We start from the raw sequence: 24,522 nt of genomic DNA, 5'->3' as shown, positions 1-24,522 counted from the left end.
GCAACCTCAGACATATGACCAAGACGGCTGTCATGGCACCGTTTCCATATATACAGTTTTATTGGGAGGTTTGTTTGTTTCAAGTTGTACAATGGTCGTCAATGGCTGGATACAAAGTTCCTGTAAAATAGACATACACAACTAATCTTCCCCCTTCTGGCTTTCCCCTAAAGACAACAATTCGAAAGCACTGATTTGCAGATGGCTTTTGCTCCTCATAACTACGGTTACGGAGACTTTGAACGACTCCGTGTGGGTGCAAAACAGCTCTGATGTTTTGTTAGATGTGTACGTAGGCTACAATGGTATAAGAAAAAATAAAACCTCAGCAGATTGTGATAGAGTTGCATATGGCAGTCGGGGGGCTTACATCCCAGTCTTCCTCCTTACCTCCAGCCCAGTAGCCCGGTAGCCCTAAGTTGATAAGTTGAGTGATTTCTCAGAGGCTGTGTAAAACCTGGCCTGACCATTGAGACACATTTCCTCTGAATTATGAGAGCAGGAGGCCTCAGCGCTGGAGTGTGGGAGGTGATCTGCTCTTGGGGAAGATCAAGTGTTCTCCCGCAGTCTCCAAATCACCGGCCCACAATCGCTGCTCCTGGACGGGGCTGCAGCTAAATCACTGTGGCTGAGGTGAGGTCATCCACTTGTCTTCCCCCTCTAATGGAGCGCTCAGCTCACTAACATACAGCGCTAATGCCTGCGGACATAAGCAGGATGCCCTGAAAGCCGCCTTCCGATCTTATTTATTTTAGCTTAGGACTCATTTAAGGGGTTTGGGAGATGGCCTGGCCCGTGGGTGGTGAATGCCTTTGGAGTATGGTGTTACCACCGCACACTTACAGGTCTCCAGTAGCTCACCGCACCGGCTAAGGCAGACGTTAGCTGATGCAGATATGCAGAGCGCTGAGGTTTTTCATGGGTCCTCCTCAATGTCCTATATTATCAATCAATATGAATTCCTGTGCATCCCTAATGCAGCAGTAATCACTACCGGACTACATCACAAAATATTAGGCCTGCTAAGGTGACAGCGGATTGAGCGGTGGGAAGAGGAAACAAGGTTACATGATTTTAGTTTAGCACTGAAGAGGAAGTTTGGTGTATCTTCTATTGGCAGCCTAAATGGACCCCTTAACAATCTTTATTGAAAAATGCAAAATAAGGCTTGAGTTTCACTTGATTCAATTTAAAACAACTAAGAAGCTTTTGCCTTCCATAACAATTGAAAACAGGGGATTCAATATATGCGACAACGCGATAAAGTGGATTTCCAGATGAACTGGGGTGAACTCAATACTAAGTCAAAAGCATAAATACATATATGTGAATCATTAACATCTCCTGTGTTTCTGCAGTGTCTGTTTATGAGCTAAGGACTAACGAGACTCATCAGGCTTGACAGATATGCTGACAAGTACGATTCCAGTCAATTACAGTTCCACAGCACAACTCTCCAGGTCCCTGTGTGCCCATCGCCCTTTAACTCCCAGAGCTGATGAGAGGAGAAACACACACACGCATACACACGAGACCTGCAAACTGAACTAAAGGAGCACAAGAGGGAGAATACCGCATGGCTCAATGTGATGGTCTCTCCGGCCAAGTATGCACAAGTGTGAACGTTTAAGTGGTTCTCAAGATGAACTGGCATCTTTCAATGGGGGTAACTTTCCAGCAGTGGGCACTGGTTATTAAAGCTGTGGTAATCAAATTATTTCCATGTAGTAGAGTAAGCTTCTGGTACCAAAGATCCCCATTTGCAAAAATAAAATCAGACCATGTGCGCTTCTCCTCCAGTGCAAACCAGGAAGTCAGAGGCTAAATTAGCACAGCGTTAGCATTGTCCTCCACCGTGTTCATGTCTCGCTATGAGCTCCAGCTAAGAAGAGTTTTAACGAAGTCAAGAGAACAATCGGGATATGCTGAGGGTCTATGAGAGCTAGAAAACTTGTTTAGGCAACAGCTGTGAGATTTTATTCAAGTACTTCGGACTGTACTAAATAGCCCATACAAAATAAAATAAATAAACAAATAAATTATTGGTACCAAAAAATATATATATATTTGTTGTGAACAGCTTTGTTTTTTTTTTTAAAGTTCTGGTTGACCAGGTATCGTTAAATGTAAAGGTACCTGGAAACAAAATATGGTCCAATCTAGCTGTATTTTAGATACAGACGGCAATGGGTCATAGAAGGGGGTGTGGCCTCGCCGAGGGGGAAAACAGAATCTTTTGTGAAATACAAATTTTCCCTCTTTTTAGCCATTTTCTACCGAGATATAAACACATTTATCACATAAAGCCAAGTCTAAATCGAGTCCATATGTATGTTGGAAGCAGATTGCAAAAAAAAAGGAAAAAAAAGTCAGTCGTAGCTCGCGTTAGCATTAGCACGATGCTAAACATGATTGAACCACTCTGCTCCTCCCCATGTCTTTGTATCTTTATTTAGTAGAAAACTATATTTGTAATTCAGTATTTGTTAAAGTCGTTTTTGTAGTTTACATTTTTCCCCCTTAAATGTTTTCAAACATGACCATAATGGGCGATTCCAGAGTATCTGTATCTATTAGCCTCCAGCACAGATCCTCCATGCATCTTCAGGGCCATTTTCTACAAAAGCATTTTCCTCACTCTCAAACTTCAAATAAAGTAGCACCAATAGACACCAAATAGACAAAATATGCCTGAAATAAAAAAATATGTCTATAAAGTATGATTCAACCATTATGGGCAGTGAGTGTACTTTCACAATAACAACGAGAGTGCTCATGCGCTAACCAATAACAGGCTGGTGACCCGGAGAGACATGGCACCTGGTGGACACAGGAGACAATAACCTCGAACATTAGGTCCCGAGGGTGCGGCTGGTCTCATTACTGGAGGGGGGGGACCAGTGACCCCGCAGTCTCCCCTGATGACGACAGCTGCGTTAGTGCCACCGCCATGGGGGAAACAAAAGCACAACAAAACATCTGACTGCGCCCGCCTCTCAGCATCTCAGTGCACGAGGTGTCACAGGAAACCCCAGCCCATTGTTATGCTTCCGTCATTAACCCTTGTATCAACAGTTTGGCTGGCCGTACGCGTGTGCCACTGTTTTTGTTACGCCGCTCCGCTTGGCTGACCTCGGCGCTCTGATGTTTTGACAGATTGTTTCGAAATCCCATCAAGGCAATTTTCGGTTTTGAGAGTGGACAACATAAGCCGGACCACATGTTAGGGCAAAGCAAATAAATCGAACCATGCTAAAATTAAACAAATGTGACGCAAATCTGCAGACAGGATTTGAGCAGGAAGCGGGGAGAAGCACAGTATAGTGTGGGACGAAATGTGTGAGAGCTTGCTGATAAGAGAAGGTGTTGACTGCAATAAAATATATAACTCTACCTGCTACTGAAGGAAAACTAAATGATCTCTGTAGATGTGTTTGACACTCACCATCATCGAGATACATCTGGTCCAGTTCTTGGGGCTCCTGCTTTATGGTCACAGGCAGGGTCGGGGAGCTCGAGTCTTCATGCAGAATGCTGGGGGAGTTCTCTCCATTCTGGCTTGAGACAGGACCAAAGGGACTCTCCCCAGGACCTCCAGGAGTAGATGGATGGGACGTGGGGGAGGACGAGGGACTGCTGCTGGGGTAGATATGGCGGTAACCGTGAGGGCCCGGGCTGTTGAGGTGGTGGTGGTTGGGACTGCCCTGAGAGTGGAGCATGGTTATGGAAGTGCTGTGGTCCGGTGACGCAGGATGGTTGATATTAGTGTGGCTTTCGTGAATGCTGGGCATCAGTGGACCAGGTGGAGCTGCATGTGTGGGACTGTCGGGCAGGCACTTGTTGTAGGCCATGGGGGTAAGGTCGTGTAGTGTGGGGCTGGAACTGGGGGGCGAAGGGGTGATGGTGGTGTGGCGTGGGGGGCAGGGGTAGGTACTGACCAGGCAGGCTTCAGAGTCAGGCACCGGCAGGACAGGAGTGAGGCGCGGCTGACTGTAGAAGGACTGAGAGTGGATGGGCAGGCCACTCCCCATGGAGTCAAATTCATCATTAGGCTCAGTCTTTATAAGTGGAACTGAGGAAGAAGCAAAGGAATATTTTTTTTTAACAAGATATCCACGTGAGCTAGTGTCAGTAAAGCAATGAGCAGGCAATTGTGGGTATGATGGCATCCATAATCCAAATAAACAACTACCAGTGGATCTGGGCAGAGCGTCAACTTGGCAGTGCTCTACAAGAGAAACCCCTTCCACCAATCACCCCCTCCCCACTTTACCACATAGTGAAAAAACAAAAGTGTAGAGGGGGAAAGAAAAATGGATGAGTCATCAGTGTGGAAAGCCACAGCTGGCTCTAATAATGAATAAGACCTATTTTCTTTGGACTTTGCCTTAGCTCTGATATCCAATAAAACACTACTTTAAAGCAGCGAGCTGCTGCTGCTGGAGGAGCCAGAGACACGACACTTTTCTCCACACTCTAAAAGTAATTGTTTCTCTTAGGACCAAAGATAAAGAAGAAAGAGTCTGAAAAAAGCAAGATGATTTGATTTTGATTGGGTCGGCTATGCTTCTTAAGAAGCAGTGGGCCCGGGCCTGTCTTTTTAGGTGTTTGAGGCTAGAGTTCAGGCCTGAGTGTGATGACCCCATTTGACTGTAGGACCTTACTATACTGTAAGTAGCTTGAGCCAAACGCGTGGCAGCATTGCTGTGAGAAGGTGTCACATTTGCCAACAACACCAAGTCCTTTTATCAATACTATTTAACTACAGGATGGCGCCGGAAAAACTAAATGTATGCTGCTACACACAAAACATAAAACATAATTGTTAAAAATAAATATTTCATCATTTGCTATTGTGGGAGTTTATTGTTTTGAGACTAGGCTGTGATTGGCTAAAACGAGGCATGCTTGATCCAATCAACAGCAAAAGCTCTATACAGGTTATGTCCACACACTGCACACAGTAACCATTACACTCAAGTAACTTTTATTCAGTAACAGTGCTGAGCTGTGTTGTACAACACCGGGTCCACAATAAAAAGCCCATTGGTCAGATATAATATAATTTAAATTCAAGAGTACTGCCAACAGCAGCTAATAGGCCAGTGTTAAGATACCCAGATGCATAGCAAAGGCCTATGAGTCACAATGGATAGACTGTTTCTATTTCTGCACATTGTTAAAATGTGTTAATGGGTGTGGTGAGTGTTTGATGCCAAACCATTAAGGCTTTTGGCTAAATACTCTCCATGTGACATTTTCTCAAAGGCACAAAGGATACAGATGTCAATATGAATAAGGAGTGCTTGTCGAATGTGTGTTTGTAACTAACACAATAGGGCCTTTGAGAAAGTCATGAAATATATAGAGTGCAAGTGTGTCCCATAAAAACAGGCTTCTGCTGCTGCTCGAGTTTATTATTGTAAAGTTGGATTCAAAAGTCCTCGATCACGCCTCAGTCTCTGAGGTCCTGAGCTGCAGAGCTGTGAGCTCTGCAGCAGCAGCGTGTGTGCGTCAGCCCTGTCTGTGCTGTGTGCCCTGGGACAGGCTCAGAGTCTGGGGGGAGCACAGTCCTCAGGTCCCATGATGCAAAGGCCTACTGTCACTGCCTGGGGACAACACACCAGTCACACCATGCACTGCAGCTTCTTCCTGTTCTTCCTCTGTGTGAGCCAGAGGTTGTTAGGTGCTCAGGCTGTCGGGCTTGGGTTATAAATTCATTCACACATTCACCAATGGCTTTAGGCCAGCTGACGCAGTCCCGCTTTGTCCTGGCACCATTGTGACCGAGCTATTGCCACATTCATTAGTAATACATTTAAACAAGACTAAATTGAAAACATTAACTTATATTCCTCTCCACATTCTGACAATAGACAAGGAGACACAAAACCCAACTGTACTAATGGCATTCCTTCAGAATATTCAACATTTTTCCACGATTCTCACTCTGCTCTTGATATAAACACAGGCGTCCCTCCAGCTCCAGTCATCTGTGTGTCTCTTTTGCACTTTGAATGTGAAGCTGAGAAAACAGATTCACCAGGCGCGTCCTAACTTCAGCTGGCTTTGATTTCCTCGCGACCGGTGGGTTATGGCCCAGAGACAGTGGATGCGCCGCACATGGTCCTCTCCCAAGCTTTGGCAGCCTCCCTCCTGTCTGCCTGGATTAGACTGATCAGGGCTGCTCTCTGTATTATACTAGGCTATTGCTCTCTTGTAAGGAGACTCTAATAGGGATATTTGGCATTTGTTCAAGAGTATTACGGTATTGTACACATAATGTAGATGCAACTAAACTAAATAAAACAATACAAATGAAAGTAAATATATCAAGTCAGTTGAAAATGAGTATATAAAGATGGAAAAATTCAACCATGAAGGCTATTTTCTTTTCGTTGGGCTTTTTTCATCTATATGTTTGCACTCTCCTCTTTGTTTGTCTTCACCAGCCACAACTTTCTTGTGAACCCTCCACTGCAGCAGAACAATCGCCCACCTCATGTTTTCATTTCCTCTTCTTCACCACAACCGTCCTATATGAGCGTTGTTTAAGTACAAAAGTTTAGGATTTCAACAAATAACTAGTGTCCTATGTTTGCTAGACCTTTTCTGTTGCTTGTGATATTTAACAGAAAACAGGTGGTGCCATATTTCATCAAATCAAAAGGGCACCCAATGCGCCATGTCCCACTGTGTACAATCTGGTCTCCCAGCATCGGCCTGTAGTGTAGGTGAGTCTTAGTCAGGGCTGCTTCGCTCTTTCCAAAGTAAGAACATGACTGCGCAAAAATGTTGTCAAAAGAACAACGTGCGCTTTATATTGGCTTTTCTTGTGTGTGTCATAGAAGATGTTTCTGACTCCCGCTGCAACCACAAACCAATGTATTTAAGGGGGTAGAGACGGCAAATGTTAAGAATAGAACTCCATTCTACAGGAATCTCCACTTGGCCTGTAAAAATAAAGGGGTTCCCAGAATCTCTGTGTTTCAGGCATATTCTTTCCCAGTTCTTTTTTGGGGATGGTTTGTTGTTTCATGTGGTTGGTAAAGAATACTGTTTCTTATTTGCTCAGCAACACGTCACATCTTACTGCTCACGCGAGAATGACTTGGAAGAGAGGACAGAGCAGTGGGCCTGATCTGGGAACGTGTCATGATGTAGTTTAAGTAGTAAAACATTGAAGTTTTCTTATATCCAGTCCGGTCATGACTATGGGTATAATTAACTATTATACCCTTGTTTTTAAAGACCTGGTTTAGTCCAGATTTGGTCTTTGTCAAATCCTGTTGATGACACTTGAGGTACTTGATGTGAAAAGTTTGAAAGCCACAGTTCTAAAGTGGAATTAGAGAGCTTTTACTGAAACTCAATCTCGAATAACATTGCTTCGCATGGAATGACTTAAATGCCATTTCTTAAAGCTGGGTTCAACAGGCCAAAACCACAGCACGATTCCTATCCCTACATCTGATCTTTCACTCGCTCTTTCTGTCACTTAGTTAGAATGGCTTAGTTTCCACAACAAAGTCCATCTGATAACACCATGTTATAACTCTTGTTTGGAGGAGGCTGACACCGAGCGAGATCCATATCAGATTGCATGTCTAACAATGCAGCCTCTGAGTAATAATAACCCCCCCCCCCAAAAAAAAAAAAGATTTCAAGTATTAAGGGAAAAAAAATCTAACCTTGCCCGCTTCACAGTATGCAACACACAAAAAAAACACAACTGTACCAGAATAACAAGGGTGTCACGTGACCTGAGTGGAAAATAAAGGTGGTTTTCATAAGCGTCTGTGTCCCAGAGCGTGTTTGCTTCATCCTTCCGCTCTCTCAAACAACTCGAGCTATTTTAAGTATCAGGTTGGTCTTTTTATAGATGAGTAGACACCAGAGTGTGAAAGAAATGTACTCTCTAAACAACGTCAGCGGCACCACAAATGCGCTTGAAGTGGGACAGTGGGCCGGAAACCCCTTTTCATAAACGCCCGGCAAAGGAGTGTTGACAACAGTGTGTGCTTATGTTTGTGTGTGTGCTTGTTCATACCTGGCGGATATTACACCAGCCTACTGAAACCTCAAAGCAACGGGCTTCAGTAGAATTTACGTATGTTCTCGGTTTCTGTACTTTTTGAAGTATCATAAGGTCAATCGTTTTTTTTTCTTTTTTTAATTTTTGACAGAATTGCAATTGCAACTTTCCTGCCTCCAGATCAGAGTCACCAATACACACTAATGGAATCATAAAGAAGTAGCTAACAGGCTAACGGGCAAAGCTAACTGGGGGCTAGCACCACTACAGTATTTACAGCCAAGTTTGAGTGAAAAAAATTATCTCCATTGTGTAATTGGATGTACAATATCCCTCCCTCCCATTGTATTTTCTGTCAGCGTAGTATTTACTCTGACGGACAATTAATGAGTAAAAAACATAACATGATACGACACCTGCAGTGGCGCTTATGGCCTCTAGGGGCATGAATTACTTAGTTCTGCTTTAAATAACATAAACCTAAAGAATATATTTGTCAGACTTCATTTTTATTGTATATATTGTAATCTGCTCCATTCTTGTGTAAACCTGAAAAGATAATATGTATGATAGCATTTGATTCACGCAGACCTTGGCTTTAGCGCAGTAAGTTAATTGCAGTCCTCGGAGGAAACATGGCCCTGTCTGTGTGGTCCACGCTGTACTTGTGGTTCGGTCGTCAGCCAACAACAAGTCATCTTTTAATTAGACCCGTGTTTGTGCTCAGGGTAATGACTCCGAGACACTCACTGCAGGCTGATAAGGCGCTCTCTTTCTTTGTCTTAGCAGTTCACTATATGAAATGGATACGCTATATATGGCCAGGGTTTCGTCTGCCTCCGCTCTGGCCCAGTTACCCGCCATGCACTCTTCATTACAGTAATCAGGCATCTCCAAATAGGGCTGCCCCCCGTACTGTCTCTAAAAGGCTAATGTGGAATTTGCTTATCTCCTGAATGCAATGGACATAAATACATCTACTGATAATCGAACTGTCACATCATATTAACAGCTGTGGGTGTGTGTGTATGCATGAAATACCTATCTGATATCACGTTAGGTGCATTAGGCAGCAATCAATGAAAACAAGATACAAATGTTTAAATGTAATGGATCGGTAGTTATCAAAAAGAGGGCGAGGCTTTTAAAGTTGCTGACTGGTTTACTTAAATAGGGGAAGGGCTGGCCTAATTTGATAGAGTCTCATGCAACTTTTCTCCTGACTGAAGTTCATTCATTTATTCATTCAACTTTTTTTGCTTATCTCTGATGACTATGCCAACAACTATGGGCCCTAATCGACAGCATAGACAGACCATCACTCATGTTTACTCTCAATAAGGTCATTTTTTCACCTTTATTTATGAAACCCCTTAACATTTTCTCTAAAATGCTTCTCCAAAAAAGCATCATAATAGCACTGAAAACAAGACGTAAATGAGAAAGAAAACGCAACAAAAACGTGATAAAAAAGTTCCAAAAAAGTGATAAAAACGTGATAAAAGTTAAAAAAACAAAAAAACACACAACAAAAGTGACAAAAATGCAACAAAAAAGCAACAAAAATGTGATAAAAAGTGGCGAAAAAGCATAAACATTATGGCAAAAAAGTGACAAAGTGACGACAACGCGAGAGCAAAAAAGTTCATATCAGTTTTGTAGGTCTTAGCTTTCAAATGAGGCGTTACTCTGGCCTAGAAGCTATGAACTCTCCATTCGAGAAGCTTTTAGATTTCGGATAAATCCGAAATGGAGAAAATGTGTTCGGTTAAGGCGGGGGTTAAGAAGTTAACCAGGAAAACTTCCACGAGGGGACAATTATACATGTTTTTAGTGAATTTAGGGGATGTCGAAGCACCCAGAGGAATCATGCAAACTCCAAACAGAAAGGCCTCATCCTATGGCAATTGAAGCGTGGAGATTCTTGCTGTGAGCTCGAGAACAGAACCCAGAAACTAGCAAAAGTGAGCCAAAATATTCATACATTTCGGTAATGAGCTGAATTCTAATCTGCTCATCACCTGTCAGTATTGTAAAAAAGTCAATAATCGCGATGTAATCTTATGTCAGGAAGCTTCCCAGCGCTCACTGACGCATTCCTTGGATTCCTATTTGAAAGCCATCTATAAACACACGCCAAAGATTCTCAAAAAACAGAAAGCCAACGTGCTCAGGGTTCACGTCTCTACTTGAATGATGGGATTGTCTCATCGGTCTGTAGTAGTTTGTGTGTTAGACGTTTTTGCTTCTTCTTTTTTTTTACGTAAAATCGGGGTCGCTGGGGGATTGACTTTTCCCTTCAACACTTGCTCTAAGGCTCCGTCACTCAGCACAGGATCACCTCATCGCTCGGGAACGCGCTCTCACTGCTAAATAAACACCCCGCACATCTAGTCCATTCACCCACAATACCATGTACAAAATCTGCCCGCAAATTTCACATGACAAGTTGACAATTGAAATAAACTGCGGTGGATGGATGTCAGGTCATCGACAAATAGTCATTCTGAGGGAGGCAGAAGTGTGCAGCCTGTACGTGTCACTCACTGTCAGTGGCAATAATGGTGAAAGGGGGAGAGATGGTGATAATGATTACCATTTGGGGGCAGGTAGGTGAAGCACTGGTACTGGCTCCTCTTCCGCTTGCCGTTGCAGATGTAGAAGTTGACTTGGACTGGGCTGGATATCCGCTGGTTCCTGTAAGGCGGGATCTCCACAACAACTGTGCTCTGCAAAAAAAATGATAATAATAGAATAAAGATTAGACATAAAACCTGTAGTATTGGTTCAGTATATGCTCTCATCTACGGCAAATCTTAAAGTGAAGTGAAATATGCCTAGAAAGTACAGGGTTTGTTCCTCAGTAAAATAGCTACTTTGTTTACTTGAGTGCCAGGTTATTCTGACCTCTGATTCAATGTCAAATAGAATAATGATGTTTGCCTTTCATTGCATACATTTTAATTTCAGATTTTAATGCCGTCACTCCTTGTGTGTAAAATTATTCACAGTGGTGTTTATTTAGCGTCAGGTCTGTATTTAGGTGAGTGTTTCCAAGAGGCTTGACTTTAAATGAGCTGCTCTGGTCCAGTGCAGATGCAGCGGTGGCAGTAGTTAGGCCCCGGGGGTTCGTCTTCTGGACCTGTTTGTCTCAACTGTTTGACCCTTGGGCTTTGGCCAGGTCCCACCACAGTATCCCATGTAGAGCCACCTAACAAGGTTGGGATTGTAAAATTTTTTTAATTCCAATTAATTTGAAAATCTGGTTTTTGCTTGCTCATTAAAGTATGGCTAAATCATAACTTCAAAATATGCTTCTGTCGAGAAGGATCTAAGGATAGAGTAATATCATGCCTACACAATCAAATTAGGTCAAAGTAAGTTTTTTTTTAAAGATTAAATTCTTTGTTGCTTGAATCGCTTCATTAACAGTTGAAATTCTGATCATAGCACTAGTTTATTGGGCATATGGCGTTAGCTAATAAATTCATAATACACTGGCCTCTTTTTCACAGCCACACACCCCCTCCAGCGCCCCTCCAACCCCCCACACACAAGGCCAGTCTATGACAAGTCTGGACGGATGTGAACTTTCGGCTGCTGTCAGGGGGAACGTGAGGAGAATTTGACAAAGACGCTTAAGATAGCTGTCACTTTGTGGGGTATACACACACAGCCAGAGACGGGGGTAAAAGTGACAGGCAGCACGTTTTCTGTGGGTGGGGGTCAGGCTCAGAGGTCGAAGGGTAGCGTCCTCTTTACTAATTTGCCCTCCAGATGACGACAGGGAAGCACGCAGGTGACTGAGTGTTTGGCATATCGGCAAGTGCGCTATGCCTTGGAAGGCAAAGGTGGCCTGGTCAGCTTTAAGGCGGCCCGACGGAGCAGGCCTTTAATGATGTTTGTTGTATCTACAAATAAACTCACTCACACTCCCTAATTTTTCCAGCATCTGGGACTCTTAGCCCTGAGCACATCAGCCCAGCCCTGCAGGCCAATTAGGCAGCCTGGGTCCGCACACACACAAACCCTCCTGATGCAACCCAGACAGTTAACCTGGGCAAAATAACATCAACAACAATAACAAGGAGAAAAACACCTTCAACTTGTCGCATTTAGATTCACATAGGTGCTTATTTTAGACCCGGAGAGAGCAAATTGACTGGGATAGTTTACATAGATGCAGGGGGAAAGGGTAGATGCCGCTGATGAAAGACTATAGCAATTCAAAACACATAGCAGGTTTTTTTTTTTACTTTTTCCTCCTTGAGTGCTTGGCTCTCGAAGCAGACAAAGTGAACGAAAATTGTAATTAAGTCCAGAGTACACAAAAGCAGCAGTCGGCGACACGTGCAACAACACCCGGTCCTTCCTCCCCTCATTATTCCCACTTCCCAATGTTTTTGATTAACAAAACGTGGACGTGGTCTGGCTTATTTTGTGATGAGGACCTCTTATGAAACGGAGCAGGTAAAATCAGCGGTGCAATGCGATGTTGGCTGGAGTACAGGAGGAGGCGGTCCAAGTAAGTCCTATAAATGCCACTACAGAATGACAAAATAGTATGCAAACTAAATGTCTCACTTATTGCACTTTGTATCTTCTGCCACTAATGCCACAAGCTGAACTACCACCTCTATTAACTCTTTAAACTAGGACTGGGCGTTTTGAACAAAAAAAAAAAGGGTTTCTGCGACTGTAACTGCTTACAAAATGTACAGCGCAATGATTTAAAGTAAAAACAGCAACAACAAAAAACGTGATTATTGAGAGGGATGCACCAATCTGATACTGGTATCGGATATCGAGAGGCGATACTTGAAAAAATATGATATTGGGTATTGGCTACAATTATCCAATACTGAACCGATACCAGTTTTGCTCTCAACGCCTTAAAAACACAGAACCTGGAGAATTCAAGCACTGATTTAGTTTTAGTTTTTGCAGATGCATGCTAATGCCAACGAAAACTAATCAAGGCTGGGTTAGAAACGATGATACAAATACCTAAAGAAGCTTAACACAATAAACTAACCACTTCTGAAGCCAAGTATTTGTATTTTAGTTTAAGAAATAACTGATCTAACATTGTAATGATCAGATCACTTCATGTGATTTGTTTATATTAATGTCAGTAGCCTGTCATATACCCAAGGATGTTTAGTGTAGAAAAGTCCAGCGATCCTTCTTCAATGTTAATCCATTAGTTTATCAATAGATATAATTGATCTGTAATATCATGACAATAAATAATATGACTCTATTGATCTTAAAATGAAAAGAGAAAAGAGTCAATTACAATGTTCACTCAGAGAAAGCCACTTTTAAGAAAGTCTCTTGGTGTCGGTAAATATCGGATATTGGCGGATACTTAAATCCCAGTATCGGTATCGGTAGTATAAAAGCTGGATCGGTGCTCTAATTATTGATTGATCTCCTCGTTACTGCTGCCGTGCACTCATTGACACGGTGCAGAAGAACTTTGGTCAATATGTGAACTAATTGTCTGGCTATGTTGGGAGGGCAAGAGTGTGAAAAGCTGCAAACAGTTAGCAGACTCAAAAACAAAATGACAGGCCGTGTTTACTCCAAGAGCATACAGAGATTGGGTGAAAATTCCAGTCAGGATTGCATGGGCTAATCAACATTGTCTGTGTTGAAACTTGTAACGCCTGAGCAAAGGTTACATCATAACAGGGGACAGATGAGGAGCAGGAGAAAATGAGGAGAGGTGTCAAGGGAGGGCGGGACAGAAGACAAGCAAAGATGGCTCCCATTGATTACACTTACGGGTTTGATGGATTCCTTGTCCACTTTGGCTTCGGTCTCCCACAGATGATGGCCATCTGTGGACGAAGCGCAGATAAAACTCATTTGATTAGAACACAAAGATACAAAGATAACAATGCCCAGGGTTGTTTTGATGCATGCCAAAACAGCAGCACAGGATTGCAGTTGTAAATTTGGAAAGGCCTCGAAAAGAATAATTTGACTCTAGCGTTGTTGCGGCCTCATATTGAAGAGTAACAGTAACCAAAGAAGGTTGTTTATTTGTCTGAATAATTTTTCACCTCAGTACAGAAATGAGAAATGTATTGCACAGTACAGAAAACTCATTTAAAAACTGTCTTTGTATTAAAAACAGACGTGCACTTGAGGCTCTGATCACTGCGCGTTAAGCATCCTCCACATTTGTCCTCTTTCTTCTTCTCGGCTCCTTGTTGTGGTGAGGAGGTTCCCCTTTTGCTGCCGAGCTATAAAAGCCTGTGAGCTCCTGCAGCTGCTCAGAGCCTGCAAAAGCTCAGCGCACATTCTTTGAGTTTTCTCTGTGATTTCATGCCACACCTTCAAGAAACAGACGCGGCGGGCTCTGCTAGGCCAATCAGCACCGACCGCAATGCCAATATTTTCACTATATTCGGGCCTGCTGACTTATAAGAGCTGTCAGAAATAGAAGTGACACACAGCAGTCTTTGTGTCACTGGCACACTATGTGACGCAAGAGGCGGAGGCTGTGTGTCTGGGACTGTACAGGCCAGAGAAGCATTCAAAATGTGTACGCAGGTAAAAGTAATGATTGCCACATATCCAAATCAGATCATTTGTTGTGGTGGCAGCAAATGTTTGGTGTGTTATTACAATTTAACCATAACTAAGCAGTTTCTACGTGCGGTATTTTCTATGTTCTGTTGTAACTTCTCCTCAAGCATTTTGCCAATACCTCAAAATGTGCGCAAAACACATCAACCATTATTCAATAGGATTTGAGTGGAGTTGAAATATTATGCTCTTTCCATAAGAAAAGTACGGAAGCAAAGCATTTAATTTTGAGGACAGAGAACCTTCAGATAAGATAATCAACTTCAGTTTCCAAGAAATCTGGAAGACGTAAAGCCTGCCTTCAGTTGCTTTTAAGAGACTTGTGTTTTTCGCATCATGCAGCGAGTGAAAGAATAAAAGCGCTGGAGTCATGGATGGCCTATTATTGGTGATCTGTGCGCGAGGAGGCGGTCCGGTGGCTTTATTATCCAGAGAGCGAACATCAGTAGATATATCTCTTTCCAAAATGTCCATATTAAAAACTCGGACAAGTGGAGACACAGACGCTAAACAGATCAGATAAGGCTTTCTATTTGAACCAAGGGAAATAAGAGTTGCATATGGTGAAATGTGCATCTCTAATGGATATTATGTGAGTTTCTTCGGGATAGAAATTGAACTGTAAGATGCCAACAGTGTTTCATTTTATATACATTTGTGTAACATGAGTATCTTTTTGATTTAATAGTGTTTGTTGTTTTGTTTTTTACCTTTTTGGTAACAATATCACCGTATTTGTATCATTTCAAACTATTGAGGGTTCTTCTTTATTCTATATTTCCTTCTAGGGCATCAGAAGCTCAAATACCTGTCCACTTAGCAAAAACAAATAAATACAATGCACACCCGACAGCCCAGAAGTTAACTACTTTGTATATACAAATTTGTGTATTGGAATTTAAATCTATATTCACAACCCAAAACATGCCAGATTTCCCTCATATTTTGCAGGTTCGTCAATTGGTGGCAAAAGTGTCAAATGTAAAAGTCACTCCAAGTAAAAGAAAGGACAATTAGAAAAGGTCAGAGAATCAGACAGAGACAGACTCAGATGTGCATTCCTCATGTTACGTCCCGGGACACCACGAGGGGAATCAGCGCCGCCTCCGCACCGGGCCGCTGTCCAACGGGGAAACCTAACACTACGTGAGCAGCCCTCACCTCTACAAGTAAACATGTTTTCAAACTTTCTCCCCTCACTTAATCTCTTCGACAACTTTTGCCACTAGTCCAATCTTTTCATAACATTTAATCTGTCAGACTTCGGAGCAGAGATGTGGCCTCATGTGGCATTCTTGGGTTAAGTTAGAGAGCGCTGTACGACTGATAACCACAAAAGTTTCCATTCACTTTTGCAGTCTTCCTCGCAACATCTGCAAAAGGCTTCTGTTCCCGACAACACCTCCTCTCTCACTCCACCCACACACACACACGCACGCACCAAGTATTGCCCCATGCATGCGCCTTCGTCCTTCAACCTGAATGATTAAAACCCAAATAATATGATCTTGAATAGACGCTACTGTTTAGAGGCATTATCCAAGTTAAACATGGACACGCACACGGACAGATTGTTCTGTGGCTACAGTATGTAAGTCTAAGGTAAACCAGCCATCTCCTGCTGCCCTCAATGACTCACATGGACAAAGGACAAGGAATAACACCAGCAAAGACAGCCAGGATAAGGCTCTTATTCATCCCTGGGAGAGGCCTGTTGGACTCATCCACTCACTGGAAAGCTTAGGAACTAGGGAAATGATTGCAATTAAAGAGACCTTGTGTGTGTTCAACATCGCAACACAGCCATGGCTTTAATAAATGATGACGTTTATACAAATGGAAAAGGTGCATGAGGCCTTGTTAGCTGGCTGATGAAATAATGAATTCATGAATCAAAAAGCGAGTTCTATTATGAAGCGTGATAGATAGAGCAGCCTTATAAGCTAAAACAAAATACATGATTGCTTCTCGAGTCCCCCATGTGAATAAAAAGTGTTTGGGCAAGTGACAACCACTTGCAATAATCTCTGTATCAAAGTCACTTTATCACCTGCACTATGACTGTAAACTTGCACTGCATTGGACATATTTTGGATTTTCAGCATTTTTATTCTTTGTCCCAAACAACAAGAGACAAATTGCGTGCGAACGTTAGTAGTTTAGTATCAATGCACAGAACTAGCCAGCAGTTGATTCATCTGGTCACTGTCTGCTTTCTATTCCTTATTTGAAACACTGTATTCTTTCGACAGCAATAATATGAAATCATACAAGTTTGAAAGTGGAAAAGTGGATCCTGTGTTCACAATTACAAATGTCACTTTCTGAAACAGCCCAGCTGCATATTTGGACACAATGTTGTCCAAAACTTTTGAATTGTTGTTTTGGACTGTATTTCCCCTTCTTTTAACATCTTTTTACGCTACCTGGCCTGCACACGCTCCACTAATTTCACAGTCATTATTTCACTGTCCAATGAGGAGCGTAGCCAGAGAGTCAAACGGGGTTTCCTGATGGATTGGCCGAGAAGTGCAGCTGCTTTTGAGACACCTGGGTCTGCCAATCTTAAAACTGGAGAAACTCGAGCTATGCATGTCTGCTTCCAATCAAGAATCCTCTGTAAATTATTATAGGACAGTCTACGTGTGATAGCTTTATAGTCAGGAAGTGAGTTATTCTTGGCGTATAACAGGTACAGTGTGAGACGACTAGACCTAAAGTTCAGAGTGAGAGGGGGTCATCGTGTCGCTCTTGACTTTTGAATAACCAAACTCCAGCTGTGAACCTAAGACCTAAAAGTGATGGCTACAGCGTCACACAGACTTTTACAATTGTATAATGTCTGGTATAAAAATAAAAGCAAAAGTTGTCTTTCATGGCGTGTTGCACCGTACATGAGGGCGGAGGAAGGGTCATGGCAAAAATCGGATATGTGCACCTTTAAACATATGGTGGACAGCAGTACAGCAGGCACTTGATCCAAACTCTTTTATCTTGGGCTTATGGGGAGTTCAGGTGCTCACTGAATAGTCAGACTTTGTGTCTCTTAAATTTAATTTGTTTTTCTTGTTTTAAATGTCCCTTTTCATCTGGTAATTTAAAGCATTAGTTTAGTTTGTTTATCATAATATTTGGGCTTTAAGGTCTTAGCAATGTTATTTCTTAACGCTGTAGTAATAATGTAGAATTTGTAAACCTTACATAAAGCAGAACTAAGTAACTCATGCCCCTAGAGGCCATAAGCGTCACTGCAGGTGTCGTAGCATGTTGCATTTTTTTCTTATTAATTGTCCGTGAGAGTAAAAACTACACTGACAGAAAAGACAAAAGGAGAGAGGGATATTGAACATTGTGCCACAACTCAATGACACAATAGAGATCATTTTTATCACTCAAACTTGGCTGTAAACACTGCTAAAGTGGCGCTAGCTCACAGTTAGCTTTGCCCGTTAGGCCGCTAGCTTCTTCTTAATGATTCTATCAGTGTGTATGGGTGGTTCCGACCCGGCGGCAGGGAAGTTGCAACGGTGGTTTTCTGGACAGAGTCATCAACACTTGTATTACTTGTATATGGACTATGGAAAGGATTTATTTTGGTAAACAAGTTACTTAGTTGTTCTTTAAATAAGCCTTTTAACATCAACAATTACAGATGTCTATGTTTCAGCTTTATCAGAATCTTTGTGGTTTTGAATTGAGACGCGGCTTACTTCAAATATTATGTGGTTACTGATTGCGGCTACTGACTCATTCACAGGTGTGACCAAAGCAGAAATGTGTTTCAGGCGTTTCTAACAGGCCCCCAATGTGATATCAATATTGCAATTTAAACACAATGTTGTGAAAAATTTGTAAGAACATTGTTTTTTTCTACATTCTGTGTCAAAACAAGACCACGTTTCTTTGTTAAAGCTGGGCTTGTTAAAAAAAAGAACTGTAAATCTCAGTCAGTGATTTTCCTATTGTGAGATGGATGTTGCCTCCTTAATATTGAGATAATTATAATCTGGCGATACATTATGCAGCTCTAGTCTCTATTAGTATAATTCAAACACTTAAGAGGGAGCACACAGTAACCCTCATTAAAAGTAATAATCCTCGAGACTGTAGCCTGGGGCAGAGGAGAAGGCTGACCTTACAGTGCCCCGGTGCCAACGCTACACTGTGAGCAATAACTATGATGACTAGCATAGCCTCAATCCAAAGGGCAGTCTAGACATAGCGCTAGAAGTACAATACATCGACCAACTTGTGTGATGTTTAAACTTGCCCAGGGTACGAGTATAAACAGTCTGAGTGAGCATAGACAATACAAATCGCACCTGCACCGTCTTTGATCGTCAGCACTCGATGTGAAAGCAAAGTATGAGACATGTAAATAAATGCTTCAGGTGTTTTTCTCAAGCGAATGTGTATAGGACATTCTCCTTTGCTTTTGGAAACACAAATCTGAGAATCCAGGGTGACATTCCTGATTCAAATGGGACCTCTCTTACACTGTAGGAAAGCATTGTTTTGTCAATACAACAATTTTTGTATGGACTTATCTACATATTATTCTGAACACACACAACAATTGAAAAAATATATCTTGGGCTTATCTAGGTCTTCTAACCCAGGACAGATTTGGGGCTAAACCAGGACTATAACTTCCAAATACTCCTGAGCACCACCAGTAGAATCCAATCACTGTTCCCTGCACCACATACAGCACACTCCGTCCCGTGCATTTTTAAAACAGAGAAGGACCAGACGTCTTCCCATTGCTGCAGGCTGCTTGGTGCTGCCGTGCTCCAGGCAGTGCTCCAATCTCACCAGATGTAAAAACCATCTAAGCAGGCACACCAGGGAATTCCCTTAGCTCCTCACTGACTCACGGAGAAGGCTTCCCCATATCCCTCCTCTCTCTGTTTGTCTGTCTGTCTGTCTGTCTCTTTTTTCCCTGCCTCTAGCGCTCATTCCACCCATGGAAAGCAGGACAAGCCAGAACACACACTGCCATATAGGTGCGCCAGGTATGTCCTAATGCTATTGTGCCAAGTGAGTGGTTTTTTGGGGCGAACCAAACACCAGCCCAGCGCTTGCTCATAATAAACACAGCCAAGGAGTTAAACCTAGGGCACCGATGGGAAAAAAATCATAAATCTATGCACTGCGGCTTTTGCAAAGTGTTCAAAACGATAAATGATGAGGTATAAAAGGAGCAGGTTATTGGAGGCATGTTTTTTGATGAAGCTGATATGTTCGGAAAATGTGGATTCTAGTCTATCATTATCTCGCTGCAGTCTAATTATCAGAGTTTCCTGGCAATGTTTGGTGATGAACTAAGAAACTGGAAAGCCCTTACGACAAAGAGTTATTGACTGATGGAATAAAACTAAGATACTGCCGTTGTTGCTTTTTTGGAAATATTCTGAAAGTTCAGTCGTGTTTATTTAGGGATCCCAAATGCGATTATTAGTAGCGTCATCGCTCATGTTAGAAGAACTAGTGTCAGATCTTCCACTATTTCCCCACTAGTATATGAGAACATCCTTGGAGTAGACACAGTGAGCCATAATTGTAAAGGTTACTTTCTGGTGTAAACTTTGTCAATGGCAATGAATGAAAAACATGGAAAATGATCAAATGAAAATTTAGATCCATTGTTTTACTACCCTATTATATAAATTTTTAAGTCAGTTTATGCTGTTCGATTTCCAGAGGACGGCCAGACACATTGCAGAGTTTTTTGTTTTTTTTACAGGAGTAGAATCAAGGAGATGTGGCTCTGACTAAAGCATCCAACATCTATTGACAGTCTTTCCATGCAAGGAAACAATATCAATTTAAAAAGGCGTTCAAACTGCCTGCTTTCTGGTCAAAGAACAGGCTGCTTAACCTTTTGAACTGCTATGGATACATCCTCATAACACATCAGAAATCTAGGCACAAGAAATCCCTCATGAAAATTGATAAAGTCTCCAAATGTTTGCTTAGTATCCTGTCTGTTCCTGCTTTGCCTTTTCCTCACTTCTCCCACTCATATCCCTGCATCCTCTGAGGTTCCCGTCTTTTCCGCCTTGCTCTTCTACAGGGATTCCCTCACGGATGACTCACAGAAAACACTTCCGACTGAGCAGGGCAAACAGGCCTGCGGGCTACAGCGGGCTGACAATGGCGCGCAGCAAACAGTCAACACAGTTTGCATCACTGTCCTGTGGGTGACAAAGCGGAGCACTGGGGCACATGAAAATCTGAAGTAATTATTTTCATGGTAAATTGAGCTTCGGTTATTAATATCTCAGGACATCCCGGGAGGCCATCTTTGAGGAATAAATAAGAACGAGACGTAACAACAGACTCTAATAAAGTCATTGTTCTCAACGGTTTTCAAAAAGTTAGTGTAAGTCCAGTGAGGAGGAGTTGGAAACACCATCTTTGTGTCACAATACAGTCATTAGTACACATTAGTGCATCTTGTGACGCTATTTTACATGTGCAACCGACCCCATATCATCTAAAATGTCTTCAATCAATAGACTTCTTGTTCTGCATTTGTGATCTCCCCATGAAACAACTCAGTGCATTTCCAACAGTTCATAATTATTCTCTGAGTGCGGGGAGCAGTCAGAAAGTGTATGTTGCTCCGGAGGATTTGTGGAGACTTGTGGAAGGTGTTTATTGGAGTCCCTGTTGGAAAGCCAGTCTGGGCTCTGACCTTTGATGGCAGCAGCAGTAATGGCTGTCACCACTGTGGCACAAGCAATCATTTGTGATGTGAGTTCAGCCATAGGAGTTTGTGTCTCCAAATATGAAGTTATGACTGTGTCTGTGAATGGTAATTGCGGTGAAAAGTTCTGTATTTGATGGCTACATTTAGTCATAAACTTTTCCAGATGAATATAAAACAATGTTATTGAATAATTCTCTAATGTCATTACAATTGTACAGACTTTTTTAGATCCAGATCAAGCGAGGAAGGCCAGAAGAGTCATCTACTCTTAGTGGAGGGAACCAATTCTGGACAAATGGAGAAGATTCCAAACAGGAAGGGCCTCTGACAAAAATACATTTCCAATCAGTGTCTTCTGCTGCTTCAATACAAGGGCGAATGGAAGAAGAGTTTTGTTGGGAAGGATATAAAGAATTATTGTCCCCAGAGGGAAATTTGTCATCTGCAATTGTCCCATCTTTCAAAGCAAGCAGCAGGCAAGCAGCAGGTGACCAACACCAACATAAATAAAGGAAATATAACCTCCAAGGGCTATCGGCCATGTCAAGACTACAAACTAATTTTGACCCAATGTGTTTGTGTTAGCTTTCAGTCATACAAATACTTTTCGTAATCCCTCGGGGGTAATACAAGTGTTAATGGGATGATTGGGGGGTCTTTCATCTCCCCCTGGTGTCTCTAGCGAGAAAACCACTATTACAACTTTCCTGCCACTGGGTTGGAGATGCAATACACACTAATAGAATCACGGAGAAGAAGCTATCAGGCTAACAGGCAAAGCTAACTGCGGGCTAGCGCCACTTAAACAGTATTTACAGCCAAGTTTGAGTTAAAAAAAAATATCTCCATTGTGTAATTAGATGCACAATGTCCCGCTCTCCCTTTGTGTTTTCTGTCAGCGTAGAATTTACTCTCACGGACAATTAATGAGTAAAAAACTGTAACATGCTACGACACCTGCAGTGGCGCTTATGGCCTCTAGGGGCATGAGTTACTTAGTTCTGCTTTAAGCTGTCATCTGTATTTGGTCATTAAATTGTTGCCGACGTTTCGCTGCTCATCCAAAAACATTACATTACTACTGAATATATAACACTAAACTATCAAGTACAGATGACGGCTTAACAACTTTTCACAACAATGTGGCTCGAAGTCACAAGCTCATATTTAGCCTAAAAAGTGTATAATCTGAGGAGGTTGATTTGCGAGAAAAGTCTCCATAGCAGGATGTGCGTAACTAAAAACAATATTTTAGAAGACTTGGGGGATATAACTGTTTTCCCATTTATGTGTGTGGTTCTGTCCCATTGTTTTTTGACGAGACCCTGGAAGTAACAGATCATTAAAGTTGACATAAAGGCATACTTAGTAAGTGGTACATAGAAAAAAATGAATTTTATGACTTTTATTCTCTTTCTTCCTTGACACCGCAGAGACGAAAAACAAAACCACAAAAAATGTGAACAGTGGGATAGAGTTTGGGGATCCCACTTGGACTAATGTCTTTACCGGGAATCAGGGAGAGAGGTGAGACGAATGTAGAGAGAATAAGAGGAAGCAGAGTGGCCAGGAGGTGCGTGGAGTTCTGTGTCCAGCCAAAAGCAGTACGTGTGTGGGGGGGAGAGCTTGTGTACACTGGGCTTTCCTCTCATGGGGGATCCCTCCGTGACTAAATAAATCCAGGAGGAGGGAGACCCCGTATTAGTAAAGGCCATACACCCACTGTTAGGCCTGTAATATGGTTTATAGGTTACACCACGGTTAAGGCTCTCACAGGGGATGGAAAATTAGAAATCTGAAACATGTTAAAGGGGGGACGGTTCCTGTTCATTTTTGCCAGTTTTGGATGACTCGTTTTAGCGTAGGCCTGGCCATTTCCTACTCATTTTCATTTTGTGCACTGTAGGCAAAATCTGTCTAAAAAAGGCTACTTTTATAAAATAATAGTTTTAAAGCGTTGCCTCCATGCAAGTCAACAGACCATTTATGACAATTAATAAAAATGATCAAAAAGTTTCAAAAAGGTCAAATTTAAAAAGTGTAATATTTCTTAAAGGAGTGATATTTCCCCCCCAAAAAAATGAAAAGTTTGAACAACAATATTGATAAAAGGGACAGCAAAAGTGAGAAAAAAAAAAACTAGAATTTATTTGTTTCATTGTAGACAATTCAAAAACAGACAATCTTAAATAAAAAAGGTATGATGTATATTTATTTTTGCAGTTATTTTTTGTTTTGTTGAAAAGCCAGGGAACAATTTAGATATTCCTGGAAACCAAGAAATTTCATTTAGAGTGTGTTTGTGTCACCTGTATATTTTTTTGAATCTCTGAATGCATTTATATTCCTGTTCATTGCTCTGTTAGTCCCATTAAGTGTGTATTATTCATTGAGTACACATTATTTATTAGTTTTACAATGATTAATCACCTTGTCTAATCCTATTTTTAATATTAGCTTTAACTACAAAGGTTGCCATTGTTTGCAAAGAGTCAGTGGCACCCATCAAGGAAATGATGCCTGCAAACTTCAGTAGCATTTTCCTTCCCACACATATATATTTTTAAATGTATGACCAAAAGATACAACAAATATTCATGACCCTCTAATGTTGTTATTGACAGACAGGGTCACAGTCCGGCTGTATAAGTTGAAGTCAAAGCTGTGTGAGGCTAAATGTCAGCAGTGACTGAGAGAGTGCAGGGTGACAGAGAAAGTGAGAGAAAGTGAGAGAAAGTGAGACGTTGCACATGCCCTGCTTGTGATTCATTCCTTGAGTTGTGGCGAGCACCAATGAACAGGCAATGGAAACTTCAGCAAATGTAAATACGCTTTGGTTAAAAATATAGTGGCTTAATGCGCACCACATGTGCCTCTTTTGGCCCGGCCTGCTCTATTTTGACGGGGAGGAGAGACTGGAGGAAAGTTAGGAGGCAAGGCCAGATGGAGAAAGACGGTTTGAAAAAGATATTGAATACGACGGGAAATTGGTAGGCAGTAAACACTTCGGTGGCGCAGCAGAAGAGGCCGTATCAGTGGAAGAGGCTTGCAGTCCTTTGCTATTATCGATATGTCATAATATACCTGTGTATTTGCAGGTCAGTTGAGTTTTTGTTTTGTTTTTTACTTTTGTGTGCTCAAATGGTGTAGGAATGAAAACTCATAAACTGGC

At 42.0% G+C, this 24,522-nt stretch overlaps 1 protein-coding gene across 2 annotated transcripts in view; it reads right to left on the bottom strand.

Moving 5' to 3' along the window:
- The window catches only part of LOC306966372 (nuclear factor of activated T-cells, cytoplasmic 1-like), a 59,119-nt gene that overhangs the window by 15,784 nt on the left and 18,813 nt on the right, over positions 1 to 24,522 (bottom strand). Inside the window, exons 7-9 of one of the 2 annotated variants that reach the window (XM_079561118.1) lie at positions 13,826 to 13,881; positions 10,632 to 10,764; positions 3,446 to 4,072 (exon numbers count right to left, since the gene is read on the bottom strand). In XM_079561118.1, the coding sequence (XP_079417244.1) occupies positions 3,446 to 4,072; positions 10,632 to 10,764; positions 13,826 to 13,881 (816 nt within the window). The remainder of the gene's footprint in view (positions 1 to 3,445; positions 4,073 to 10,631; positions 10,765 to 13,825; positions 13,882 to 24,522) is intronic. The other variant, XM_079561119.1, reaches the window with a different exon arrangement.

The sequence above is a fragment of the Gobius niger genome (genome assembly GCF_951799975.1).
Source record: "Gobius niger genome assembly, chromosome: 8".
Taxonomy (NCBI): Eukaryota; Metazoa; Chordata; class Actinopteri; order Gobiiformes; family Gobiidae; genus Gobius; species Gobius niger.
Note: the sequence above shows the minus strand (reverse complement) of the source record. Positions and strands in the feature narration are given on the sequence as shown.